We start from the raw sequence: 14,302 nt of genomic DNA on the forward strand, positions 1-14,302 counted from the left end.
GAACCCACATAAGGGCAAGGAAAACTCACACCCAGTGGGCAGGGAGAATTCACACCCAGTGGTACGCCAGTGACAATGCTGACTATGAGAAACCTTGGAGAGGACCTCAATTGTGGGCAACTCCCCCCCCTCTAGGGGACCGAAAGCAATGAATGTCGAGCGGGTCTAACATGATACTGTGAAAGTTCAATCCATAGTGGCTCCAACACAGCCACGAGAGTTCAGTTCAAAGCGGATCCAAGACAGCAGCGAGAGTCCCGTCCACAGGAAACCATCCCAAGCGGAGGCGGATCAACAGCGTAGAGATGTCCCCAACCGATACACAGGTGAGCGGTCCACCCTGGGTCTCGACTCTGGACAGCCAGTACTTCATCCATGGTCATCGGACCGGACCCCCTCCATAAGGGGTGGGGGGGGGGGGGGGTGGGGGGGGCATAGGAGAAAAAGAAAAGAACCGGCAGATCAACTGGTCTAAAAAGGAGGTCTATTTAAAGGCTAGAGTATACAAATGAGTTTTAAGGTGAGACTTAAATGCTTCTATTTGAATTTGAATTAAATTGAATTTAATTTCCTGAAACCGACTTAGGTCCATACTCTGGCTCTGCCTATTGTCACCTTTACACTCTTTTAATCCAATAGACTAATGCTGTGTGAGGCTGAGCCAATCAGTGGCCGCGATACTGAACAGAGTGCTTTGACTGGTTTGGTCTTATCGAGTGGCCTATGCTACTGTATTATTGATATTTTAAGGTTATTTGACCGTTTTGTGTTTGATAATGCTTGATTGAGTGTAAGACCAGAACAATTTTATATGTGCTTTAAAAAATAAATAAAAAATAATCTACGATCTGGTGAGGCTGCAATATGAATATTCCTAACTTTTTAGGAGTATATTTGACTTACTTATATTTACCTTATTGCTTTTGTTACATTGATTTATTATATGTATACAAATGAAGGTAATTGTTTCTGTATATTTTTTAAATCAAATTCAGTACAACAGTAATAATGATAGTAATGCGTTTTAATTGTAGACTGTAGTACTTTTCAGTATCGCCCAAAGATGCTTTACAAAACTCCTTCCTGGAAGAGGCTTATTATCTAGCAACTTTGCGTCAGAACTGCTAGTTTTAGTAAATAAGTCATCAAAATGAGTGCAAAGTGAATTGTCAACAGACTGAAAATCATACTACTCCTTCTACAAAATCCAAAATCAGTGTAGTTTGCACTTGGTGTAAATTGTAAATAAAAACAGAATTCAGATTTCCGAATCCTTTTCAACTTATATTGAATTGAATAGACTGCAAAAAAAAGATATTTAATGTTGGAACTGAGAAACTTTTTTTTTTTTTTTTTTTTTTGCAAATAGTCATTAACTTAGAATTGAATGGCAGCAATTAATTGCAAAAAAGTTGACATTTTTACCACTGTGCTACATGGCCTTTCCTTTTAACAACACTCGGTAAACCTTTGGGAACTGAGGAGACCAATTTGAAGGTTTTTTAGGTGGAATTATTTCCCATTCTTGCTTGATGTACAGCCTAAGTTTTTCAACAGTCCGAGGTCTCCGTTGTGGTATTTTACGCTTCATAATGTGCCGCACATTTTCAATGGGACACAGGTCTGGACTACACGCTCTTGTAACATGTGCAGAATGTGGCATGACATTGTCTTGCTGAAATAAGCAGGGGCGTCCATGAAAAAGACGTTGCTTGGATGGCAACGTATGTTGCGCCAAAACCTGTATGTACCTTTCAGCATTAATGCTTCCTTCACAGATGTGTAAGTTACCCATGCTTTGGGCACTAATACACCCCCATACCATCACAGATGCTGGCTTTTGAACTTTGCGCCTATAACAGTGCGGATGGCTCTTTTACTCTTTGATCCGGAGAACATGACGTCCACAGTTTCCAAAAACAATTTGAAATATGGACTTGTCAGACCACAGAACACTTTTCCACTTTGCATCAATCCATCCTAGATGAGCTCAGGCCCAGCGAAACAGGCATCGATTTTGGGTGTTGTTGATGAATAGCTTTCGCTTTGCATAACTCGCACTTACAGAGGTAGCGACGAACTGTAGTTACTGACAGTGGCTTTCTGAAGTGTTCCTGAGCCCAGGTGGTGATGTCCTTTACACACTGATGTCGGTTATCGATCCTGGGGGACCTAAGGTCACTAATGTTCAGTGATTTCTCCAGATCCCCTGAACCTTTTGATGATATTACGAACCGTAGATGGTGAAATCCCTAAATTCCTTGCAACAACTTGTTAAGAAATGTTGTTCTTAAACTGTTCGACAATTTGCTCAAGCTTTTGTTCACAAAATAGTGACCCTCACCACATCTTTGTTTGTGAATGACTGAGCATTTCATGGAAGCTGCTTTTTTTATACCTAATCATCGCACCCACCTGTCCCAATTAGCCTTTTCACCTGTGGTATGTTCCAAATAAGCGTTTGATGAGCATTCCTCAACTTTGTCAGTCTTTTTTGCCACTTGTGCCAGCTTTTTTGAAACACGTTGCAGGCACCAAATTCCAAATGAGCTAATATTTGCAAAAAATAAAAAAGTTTACCAGGTCGAATGCAAAGTATCATGTTTTTGTAGTCTATTTAATTGAATGTAGGTTGAAAATTATTTGCAAATCCTTGTATTCTGTTTTTATTTACGATTTACACGACGTGCCAACTTTACTGGTTTTGGGTTTTGTATTATCAAAAGCAATAGCAGCAATAATCTGACGGATCCAACACTTTTTTTACTGGTCAAATTATTATTCATATTTTATGGATCAACAACATTAAGGCACATTGCTTGGAATTATTTGTAAAGTATGGCCATCACTGAAAACTAATTAGGGACTTTGTGTTGCCCCCATACCTCCTTCTGTTGTATCAACACATTATCCTTTGCAACTGTTCCACTTGTGTCAGACTTGCCACTGACAGTTTGTTTGTGTTTTAGTTTTTCCTCTGTGTGTGTTTAGTATTTCCTCTTTTTAGTTCCTGTCAGCCCTCTTATTTTGTCTGTTTCCTGTTTTTTTTCCCTGTGCGCTGCGGCTGATTGGCACCTGGCCACACCTGGTGTCAATCAGCCCGTTCCTATTTGTACCTGCTTTGTCTTCCAGTCAAGCCTGGATTATTGTCACGTATTGCATGTCGCTCATGTGTCGTTGCTATCTGTCGTGTCGTATCATATCGTGTCAATGCAGCGTTGCGGTAAGCTATATTTGATAGTGGTTTGTAGTGTTCTGTATTTTGTTCCCTGCTTCCAAGTTTGTTTTCATATTAGAAATACGACATCTGTTTCTTGCTCGATACCTGCTTGCTTCCACGCTAAGCCCCTTTTTGTTTTTTGCTAGCTTCCATGCTTAGCTCCCTTTGTTTTCTAGCTCCCATGCTAGCTCTCTTAGTTAGTTATCTGCCTCGTGCGCGCTTTTTATTGTACCCCTTTGGTTTGTTCTTGTTTTATATTTTTATTACGTCATGTTTTCTCACTCCATGCCTGCCTCCATCTCTGCATCTTGGGGTTCGTCACAAACTAACTCTGACAACTTGCTTTCTAAACACCAGTAAAATACAGACAAAACACACATAACGAGGACTACTACCAAAATGATTGGACTGCTCATACTTAACTTCTCTGAGCCCGTCAACATATGAATTACATTTCCAATAGAACATAACTCTACACACGACTACACAAGTTATCTCACACTGCTACCCTCAGATCACAGGTCCTGGAAATTACAATCCTTTGGGAAAAGCCTAATTCTCGCAACCACAGTTGCTCTAAATAACAGGATGTGTCAGGTTTTTGTTTTGTTAAATAAGTCTAACCTTGCACTACACACTTAAACGGTCCCTCCAGGATTTAAGTCGCTTTTATTTTTGAAGATTATTCCGCCCTAAATGCGCATTTTATTAACAATTATACCCATCCATCCATCCATCCATGATGCGGTATTTTAAAATTTTCTTTATGTGTTTTCTGTAATCCTAACCCTAAAAAGCACATGGTTTTAACAAATCTCAAAAAAATTTGCATAATTTGCAACTTTTTGGACTTGATAACATTGTATCAGACCACATACGTTTCAGCAGGCCTTTTTATTTGATGCTAGAAGTTGCAAAAGTTATTCCCAATAAAGATTATTACTATAACTGGTTTAGTAAGATGGAGTAAAAGCAGAAAAGAAAGACGGAAAGCAGAGTCGAGAGTAATTTTGTCAAACCCGGTCTAAGTACATAACAAAATGAAAAATCATCTTACATTACAATCAGGCTTTGTCAAAGATGTATTGTAATGTAATCTGTGTTATTTCTACCTAAATAAATGTTTTCTGGCAGAACGAAATAAATTGTACATTCTTTTATAACCTGTTCTGATTGATAGTCCGCAATTACAGAATATTTAGCAGGCTGAACATTACATTTCAATGATGAATAGAGAAGGTTAAATCATGGTCACGCAGAGATAAGAATACCATTAACTTGTTCCCACATGTAATGTACAGAATATTGGAAACATTTATTCAGGTGGAAATATTACAGACTCTGTTCATAACTTTTATGGACAGAATTTCTAGGTGCAGTCAAGGTGTTGAGGGGATCCGGTTTGTTCGCTGCAGGATTAGGTTTCTGCTTTTTGCAGATGATGTGGTGCTGATGGCTTCATCTGGCCAGGATCTTCAGCTCTCACTGGATCGGTTCGCAGCCGAGTGTGAAGCGACTGGTATGAGAATCAGCACCTCCAAGTCCGAGTCCATGGTTCTGGCCGGAAAAGGGTGGAGTGCCATCTCTGGGTTGGGGAGGAGACCCGGCCCCAAGTGGAGGAGTTCAAGTACCTAGGAGTCTTGTTCAAGAGTGAGGGAAGAGTGGATCGGGAGATCGACAGGCGGGTCAGTGCGGCGTCTTCAGTAATGCGGACGTTGTATCGATCCGTTGTGGTGAAGAAGGAGCTGAGCCAAAAGGCAAAGCTCTCAACTTAGCGGTCGATCTACGTTCCCATCCTCACCTATGAACATGAGCTTTGGGTTATGTCGAAAGGACAAGATCACGGGTACAAGCGGCCAAAATTAATTTCCTCTGCCGGGTGGCGGGCCTCTCCCTTACAGATTGTGTGAGAATCTCTGCCATCCGGGGGGAGCTCAAACTAAAGCCGCTTCTCCTCCTCATCAAGAGGAGCTAGATGAGGTCGTTCGGGCATCTGGTCAGGATGCCACCCGAACGCCTCCTTAGGGAGGTTGTTTAGGGTACGTCCGACTGGTAGGAGGCCACGGGGAAGACCCAGGGCACGTTGGGAAGACTATGTCTCCCGGCTGGCCTGGGAACGCCTCGGGATCCCCCGGGAAGAGCTGGACGAAGTGGCTGGGGAGAAGAAAGTCTGGGTTTCTCTGCTTAGACTGCTGCCCCCGCGACCCCGACCTCGGATAAGCGGAAGAAGATGGATGGATGGATGGAACATCTTTGACAACCAAAGCATGATCATAGCATTCCACATCTTGTATTAATAATGCATGAAACTGGTATCCAAACATAGTCTAGCTCCTCCTCTGAAGGCAAGTGTTCCTACAACTTAGAGTTAGACTTAGACTTAGTTCCTCCCATTCCTGTTGAAACATTGGGCGACCAGTCCCCTCCATTTGTTCCAGTCACTGGCGACATTTCTTGTTCCATGCCAGCTGACTCTCATCCTTCTCAAGTCTTCCTTGGCTGTTTGTCTCCACGTCTTCTTTGGCCGTCCTCTCTTCCTCTTTCCCCCTTCTGGCACCCAGTCCATTGCCACACTTGCCAGTCTCTCTCTTGGCAGTCAGAGTTCGTGTCCAGCCATTCTCCTTCTCCTGTCAGAGACTATTTCGGACAATGGTGCTACACCTGCCCTTCTCTTCACCTCTTCATTGGTGATGTAGTCTCCACATGAGATCCTCAAGATGTATCTGAGACATCGTCGGTGGAAGACATCCAGCTTGTTCGTAATGCTTGATGACTTCATCCACGTCTCACAGGCATAGGTCACTGTAGGGATGACCACTGACATATAGAGGCGCAGCTTTGTGGACGTACTGATAGATTTTGATGACCAGATGTTCCGGAGGCGTTGGAAGACTCCTGCAGCTTTTCCGATTCTAGTCCGTACATCCTTTTCTGCGTCTCCAGTGTTTGAGATGTTGCTTCCCAGGTACGTGAAGTTCTTGACGTACTCTATGCCTTGTTCGCCTACGGTGAGCAGTGGAACGTTTTGGTCTTGTGCGACAGTCATGGCCTTGGTCTTCTCTTGGCTTATACGTTGGCCAACTTTTTCCCCTTGCTCATGCGGATTGTTGGTTAATTTTTGGACCGCAGCGCGGAATGGCTAAGCAGAGCCAAGTCATCCGCGAAGTCCAGTTTCTACAACAGTAATACAAATTCTGTATTCCAACAAAATACAAAATCCGGCAAGAGACCAACACCAACACACTTTAAAAAATATATATTTTATTGTCTTTAAAAGCGAGTTCATGTCCATTTTGTGTTGAGCTGTTTAAAAAAGCGCAATGTTTAAAAAGCATTTAATTAGAGCAAAAAGGTAATAAAACTTGACACTTATCTGTCTAGGGCAGTGGTTCTCAACATTTTTTCAGTTATGTACCCCCTGTGAACATTTTCTTTTAATTCAAGTACTCCCTAGTCTGAGCAAAGCATTTTTGGTTGAAAAAAAGAGATTAAGAAGTAAAATACAGTACTATGTCATCAGTTTCTGATTTATTAAATTGTGTAACAGTGCAAAATATTGCTCATTTGTAGTGGTCTTTCTTGAACTATTCGGAAAAAAAGATATAAAAATAACAAAAAAATTGTTGAAAAATAAACAAGTGATTCAATTATAACTTAAAGTGCCCTCTTTGGGGATTGAATAGAGATCCATCTGAATTCATGAACTTTATTCTAAACATTTCTTCACAAAAAAAAGAAATCTTTAACATCAATATTTATGGAACATGTCCACAAAAAAATCTAGCTGTCAACACTGAATTGTCAGGGTTATCCCTGACAGTTTGATTGTGTTATACTTTTTCCTCTGGTTGTATTTCCTGTCAGCGCTCTTGTTTTAGTTCTGTTTCCTGTTTGTCTCCCTGAGTGCTGTGTACCCTCAGCTGTGGCTGATTGGCACCTGACCGCACCTGGTGTCAATCAGCCAGTTACTATTTAAACCTGCTTTTTCCTCCACTCGGACAAGCTGTCAACACTGAATATTGCATTGTTGTTGTTTTTTTCAGTTTATGAACTTACATTCATATTTTGTTGAAGTATTATTCAATAAGAAATATTTATAAAGGATTTTTGAATTGTTGCTATTTGTAGAATATTTTTGAAAAATCTCACGTACCCCTTGACATACCTTCAAGTACCCCCAGGGGAACGCGCAGCCCCATTTGAGAACCACTGGTCTAGGGTACACTTATTAATGATGAAGACTTATATCTATGTACGATTAATCGAGAATAATTTTGTGTTAATTACAAATGCAAAAGTTCTTCCTAATAATACATAGTTTTCTTCCTCCCACTTCTCTGAGAGCGCTTTGATTATCTAACAATAGAAAAGCGCGATATTAAGCTAATCCATTATTATTATTATTATTATTCTTTAGGCGTAAAGAAGTTGCAGACATTTGTGCATATCTTAGGGTTGAAAGTCGAATGCAAACTTTCGTTTATGTTCCCACACATTGCACATAGTTTACCCGCACTTTCGGTGAGAACATTGGGTAACTGTTGAGAGCGATTTTTTTTGTTAAAGGAGTGAATTATGGAATCTGTCAATGTCGTCATAGACGTGGAAGACGTGGTCCTATGCATAGAGACATTTGATTGGTCTGAGTGCTGCTGAGATGATTTTGATCGGTGAAAATGTCAATGATCGGCCAAAATGTGCGGGAATATTGAGGAAAGTGCACAAAGTTGCGAGTCCGCGAATGAATCGGAAAATGGTTAAGGTTAGCGTAAATCGCAAATTTCTGAAGTAAATAATCAAATTACCTGAATTCAGCATCAGTTTTACTATATGATTGTCATTCAGTCATGTGACCCTTTGATTGTTTTCCTGTGTGTTGTCTCATTTCCAACATTGTCTTCTCCTGCCTAGGGCGGCGGGCAGTCCACTGGTAATGGACCCCAACAGCATATGCAGGAAGGCAAAGCGTCTGGTTGGCAAGCAGGCCGAACTCTGTCAGACCCAGCCGGAAATAGTAAATGAGGTGGCCAAGGGCACAAGGTTGGGCATTAGAGAGTGCCAATACCAGTTCAGGTACCGCCGATGGAACTGCACGAGCCACAACAAATACTTTGGCAAAATACTGCAACAAGGTGAGTAACCAATGCTCTTTTTTTCTGCCTTTCACCCATAAAAGTTCCAATTAAATTTGTATGATGATCAAAACTTTGACATGTATGTGTGTATAGAAAACATGGATGTAGGCACATTGGGCATGGAACATTTGGACAATTCTTTGTTACCAACACATTGGAGAGGACACTTTTCTGCTTGGTTCACAAGCTCTTAGTGGTCTTTGTCTTTAAAATAGACAATGCAATCCGTGTTGGCCAAGCAAACTTTTGTGTATTTTCATTTCAATTTTTTTCCTAAAGGGAACCTATTGGGTAAAACCAAGTTTTCTTGGTGCCTGCTTTTGTGTATTCCAGATCCCCATAAGTCCATAAAATTTGAATATACACCATGGAGTTATTGCGGAGATACTTACAAAAAAATCTTGACTTCCTTCATACTTCAGTTAAAGTTAAAGTACCAATGATTGTCACACACACACTAGGTGTGGTGAAATTTGTTCTCTGCATTTGACCCAAACTTGCCAACCTTGAGAGCTCCGATTTCGGGAGGTGGCACTGGGGGGTGGATGGGCGTGGTAGGGGGTGGGGCGGAGGCGTGGTTGGAGCGGGGGGCGTGGCTAAGAGGGGAGTAGTATAATTCACCAACGCGAGTATTTCATATATATTTCGTATATATACACACATATATATATATATATATGTATTGAATACTTTAATTTCAGTGACTTCTAGCTATATATATTTATTTTATTGTATATATAGATAAAAGAAAGAGTTGAATTTCAGACGGCACCTATCAAATACAATGTAATAAAAACACAGTTGTTCTACTAACTGTACTGTGCTTGCTGGTTACTAAAAAACAACAACAACACTTACCTTTCACTATTTGAGTAACCTTTGTTCTGCCATTTGCGTATTGGCGAGCGATCTCCGGATTTGTTGTAGACATCCGCAAATGAGAACGGGATGTTGCTTCCAGCTATCATCATAGCCATTTTTGTCTCAGCATAAGATAAACCATCGGGTCTCCATTTTGCGAGGTGTGCCATAATACTGGGTTGTGAACGATGCTGCGCTGCGGACGCTTTGTGCTTCGCTGACCGTTCATGGTTAAGTATATCCGTACACCGTGTTCAATGGAGAAGTCTGTTCTACAAAATTTACAGGCAACATACCCCTTCCCATTCAAACTCTCCTGGATAAACTGAAATTCTTGTTTCCATTTGTTTTGGAACTTGCAAGCGTATTTCTTCATTTTGCTCGTCGAGGGTGTAATATATTGGGTTGGAGTCAATAACCAGGCGACGTGATGAAGTTATGTCCTTTTACTGTGGGCTTCAGATCAGACTCCCTAATGCATATGTTCCTTGACTGCACTTAAATGTAGAATATATTTAAAATATATTTATATTATTCATATATTATATATTGTATATATAATATATCATATATCATATATATACTATATTATTTATTATTATCATTGTTTATTGTGAGCAAACTGTGGTGCTGAATACCCCCCAGGGATCAATAAAGTACATTCTATTCTATTTTATCCACGGTAGATGGCAGTATTGTCCTGTTTAAGAGGGTCACAACATTGCTGAGTCTGTTCTCATGGAGCTTGAGGGGGCGTGGCCTCCAGCTCCGACTGAATTTCGGGGGGTTTTCGGGAGAAAATTTGTCCCAGGAGGTTTTCGGAGAGGCGCTGAATTTCGGGAGTCTCCCGGAAAATCCGGGAGGGTTGGCAAGTATGATTTGACCTATCCTCTTGTTCACCACCTGGGAGGTGAGGGGAGCAGTGAGCAGCAGTGGGGGCTGAGCAAGTCTGCCACACAAGAGGACACAGCAAATTAAGGAACTGACTGACTACTAATAGATACAACTCCAGGTAAAACCTCTGCCGTATGAGGCGATATCTGCTGACATAGCTCGGACAAAATAGGTCACTAAAGTCTCAAATTATAAACAGCTCATTTTGAGCAGGTTTGGAAGAAAGCAAGATTGTTTTATAATTTATTATATTATAATTATCGGCCGTCACTCGAACGAGTATGACGATCTTCCTGGTAGGGGTGTATTCCTTTGTGGAGGATGCCTGTGCGTGACTTTGTTTTACGTGGGGAGACTGGTGCACAGACGCTCACCACACGATCCTTGACAGAATCAGGTCAGGGTCCAGTGGCATGTAGTTCAAGATGACTGGGGACCCTTTTCTGCTGCAGCCTTCATCTGCCATCGCAGCCGTTGTGGTAGTTCTTAAAAACTACCGTCTTTCGCCTGCTCCACCTTTGAGGTCTACACCGTATCCCTGGCTAGGGGGCAGTCAGGTACTAGGCCTTTGACAAGGGCCACCTGGGGTAACAGGAGTATAGGGGTTAACCTCCTAGTGCCCCAAGACCTTATAGAGGAGCCTCCACTGCTGGATGCACTTTAACATCATGCCCAGGACTAGTTTTATCACAATCTCCGTTATGCCTCCATGGTTTGTTTTTGAAAATTTTGGGACTTTCGGGGATCCCCACCTTCTACCATCCTAGTCACGTCCGTTGTGTCCTTGGGCAAGACACTTCACCCCTGCTCCTGATGGGTCCTGGTTAGCGACTTGCATGGCAGCTCCCGCCATCAGTGTGTGAATGTGTGGGTGAATGTGGAAATACTGTCAAAGCACTTTGGGCTCCTTAAAGAGGGTAGAAAAGCACTATACGAGTACAACCATTTACCATTTAATTTACAAACAGGTAAGAAAAGTTCCCTTTAAGCACTGAAAAAATCCGACATAACCCACGAGATAAGGTCATCCTATTTTCTACTCGGAGCTGATTGAGGGTTTTAAACCTTTGACCTCACTAATATGCAACTTAAGGTAAGGTCCCGGTCTAATTATGGTCCAGAAGACAAGGGCAGCTGTTGTGGTACCGACTAGACATATTCACACTCGACTGCTTCTACTCTTCATCAGATTCGGTATGCTTGAAACGATCAGCGAGCATCTACTCTGAGCATCTTCCCGCAGCTCTTTGAAGTCTGCAATATGGCTTACGGGTCACGGCGGGGTCTCCCACAATTACGTTGTTGGTTTTCCTCTCCTATGATTACGTTCATGGAGAGATCCTTGAGTGGCACCACACAGTCTTTAACTGCACGGTAAATCAACAGAAACAAGTTAACACTTGCACAAATACTGTGTACTGAGTGTGTAATTAAAGCCATTTGGGTCTCCTGAATGCGCTAATGTACTTTTTTATATATGAAGAAATAAAAAAAAAACCCAACTCATTAGGGTTTTGAATCTTTGAAGTAAAAGATAATAGACAGGAAGAGAGGGCAAGAATCTACCGGCAGAAGACAGGCTAGTAATTAATCGTACATTCCTGCCTGTCTATAAGCCAGGCCAAATGGCTCCTTTGTTTTGCAACACTCTGTGACCTGAATCCACTTGTAATGCCTGCTCATATGCATTTTACCTCCTTTTCCTCCTTACAAAATGCTGCACGACAATAGAAAAGGGCACATTTATGAAGAAAAGTCATATTCATATGAGTTGGGAAATTGTGTTAGATGTAAATATAAACGTAATACAATGATTTTCAAATCTTTTTCAACCCATATTCAATTGAATACACTACAAAGACAAGATATTTGATGTTCAAACTCATAAACTTAATTTTTTTTTTTGCAAATAATAATTAACTTACAATTTCATGGCTGCAACTCATGCCAAAGTAGTTGGGAAAGGGCATGTTCACCACTGTGTTACATCACCTTTTCTTTTAACAAAACTCAATAATCAATCAATCAATCAATCAATCTTTACTTATATAGCCCTAAATCACTAGTGTCTCAAAGGGCTGCACAAACCACTACGACATCCTCGGTAGGCCCACATAAGGGCAAGGAAAACTCACACCCAGTGGGACATCGGTGACAATAATGACCCAGTGGGACGTCGGTGACAATGATGACTATGAGAACATGATACTGTGATACTGATGATACTGATGACTAGAATAGAATAAACGTTTGGCAACTGAGGAAACTAACTGTTGAAGCTTTGAAAGTGGAATTCTTTCCCATTCTTGTTTTATGTAGAGCTTCAGTCGTTCAATAGTCCGGGGTCTCCGCTGTTGTATTTTACACTTCATAATGCAACACACATTTTCGATGGGAAACAGGTCTGGACTGCAGGCGGGCCAGGAAAGTACCCGCACTATTTTTTTACGAAGCCATGCTGTTGTAACACGTGCTGAATATGGCTTGGCCTTGTCTTGCTGAAATAAGCAGGGGCGTCCATGAAAAAGACGGCGCTTAGATGGCAGCATATGTTGTTCCAAAACCTGTGTGTACCTTTTAGCATTAATGGTCCCCTCACAGATGTGTAAGTTACCCATGCCTTGGGCAGTAATGCACCCCCATACCATCACAACTTTGCGTCGATAACAGTCTTGATGGTTGGCTTCCTGTTTGGTCCGGATGACAGGATGTCGAATATTTCCCCCCCAAAAAATTGAAATGTGGACTCGTCAGACCACAGAACACTTTTCCACTTTGCATCAGTCCATCTTAGAGGATCTCAGGCCCAAAGAAGCCTTCGGCGTTTCTGGATGTTGTTGATAAATGGCTTTCGCTTTGCATAGTAGAGCTTTAACTTGCACTTACAGATGTAGTGACGAACTGTATTTAGTAACAGTGGTTTTCTGAAGTGTTCCTGAACCCATGTGGTGATATCCTTTAGAGATGAATGTCGGTTTTTGATGCAGTGCCGTCTGAGGGATCGAAGGTCAAAGTCATTCAATGTTGGTTTCCGGCCATGCCGCTTACGTGGAGTGATTTCTCCAGATTTTCTGAACCTTTTGATGATATTATGGACCGTAGATGTTGAAATCCATAAATTTCTTGCAGTTGCAGTTTGAGAAACGTTGTTCTTAAACTGTTTGACTATTTGCTCACGCAGTTGTGGACAAAGGGGTGTACCTCACCCCATCCTTTCTTGTGAAAGAATGAGCATTTTTTGGGAAGGTGCTTTTAAACCCAATCATGGCACCCACCTGTTCCCAATGAGCCTGCACACATGTGGGATGTTCCAAATAAGTGTTTGATGAGCATTTCTCAACTTTATCAGTATTTATTGCCACCTTTCCAAACTTCTTTGTCACGTGTTGCAGGCATCAAATTCTGAAGTTAATGATTATTTGCACAAAAAAAAATGTTTATCAGTTTGAACATCAAATATGTTGTCTTTGTAGCATATTCAACTGAATATGGGTTAAAAATGATTTGCAAATCATTGTATATTGTACATTGTATTTACATCTAACACAATTTCCCAACTCATATGGAAAAGGGATTTGTATATGCCTGTCAATATTTGCCTTTGAGAATAAGATACGTTTCTCGTAAAGAAGGGGGGAAAAGGGAAACCTGACTGCCTACTTGATTTTGCAGTCGTATTGTTACCAGCAAGCTTTTATTTTGAAGGCTACATGATGTTTTTTCCAATTGTTGTCGAGTAGTAATGCAACAATGATATGTTTTCATGTACGATTATAGTCTGTGGAATAATTAAGTTAAACTTAAAGTACCAATGATTGTCACACACACACTAGGTGTGGCAAAATTATTTTCTGCATTTGACCCATCACCCTTTAATCACCCCCTGGGAGGTGAGGGGAGTAGTGAGCAGCAGCGGTGGTCTTGCCCAGGAATCATTTTTGGTGATTTAACCCCCAATTCCAACCTTTGATCCTGAGTGCCATCAAAGTTTCACGATTATTATGCATTAATTGCGATGAGGTGGCGACTTGTTTCCCCTTCCACATGAATGCCGCTGTGATAGGCTCCAGCCACACCCGCAACCCCAAAAGAGACAAGCGGTAGAATATGGATGGCTGGATGGATGATTTCACAACTCTACTATTGAACATGAATTTACTGTCAATTGATTAGCGTGGGGGCAGCACGGCGG

At 41.4% G+C, this 14,302-nt stretch overlaps 1 protein-coding gene across 1 annotated transcript in view; it reads left to right on the forward strand.

Moving 5' to 3' along the window:
* Positions 1–14,302, forward strand: part of wnt6b (wingless-type MMTV integration site family, member 6b) — a 156,866-nt gene that overhangs the window by 72,419 nt on the left and 70,145 nt on the right. Inside the window, exon 2 of the mRNA XM_061918486.1 lies at positions 8,132–8,352. Coding sequence (XP_061774470.1) covers positions 8,132–8,352 — 221 coding nt within the window. The remainder of the gene's footprint in view (positions 1–8,131; positions 8,353–14,302) is intronic.

The sequence above is a fragment of the Nerophis ophidion genome, linkage group LG13 (assembly GCF_033978795.1).
Source record: "Nerophis ophidion isolate RoL-2023_Sa linkage group LG13, RoL_Noph_v1.0, whole genome shotgun sequence".
Lineage (NCBI taxonomy): Eukaryota > Metazoa > Chordata > Actinopteri > Syngnathiformes > Syngnathidae > Nerophis > Nerophis ophidion.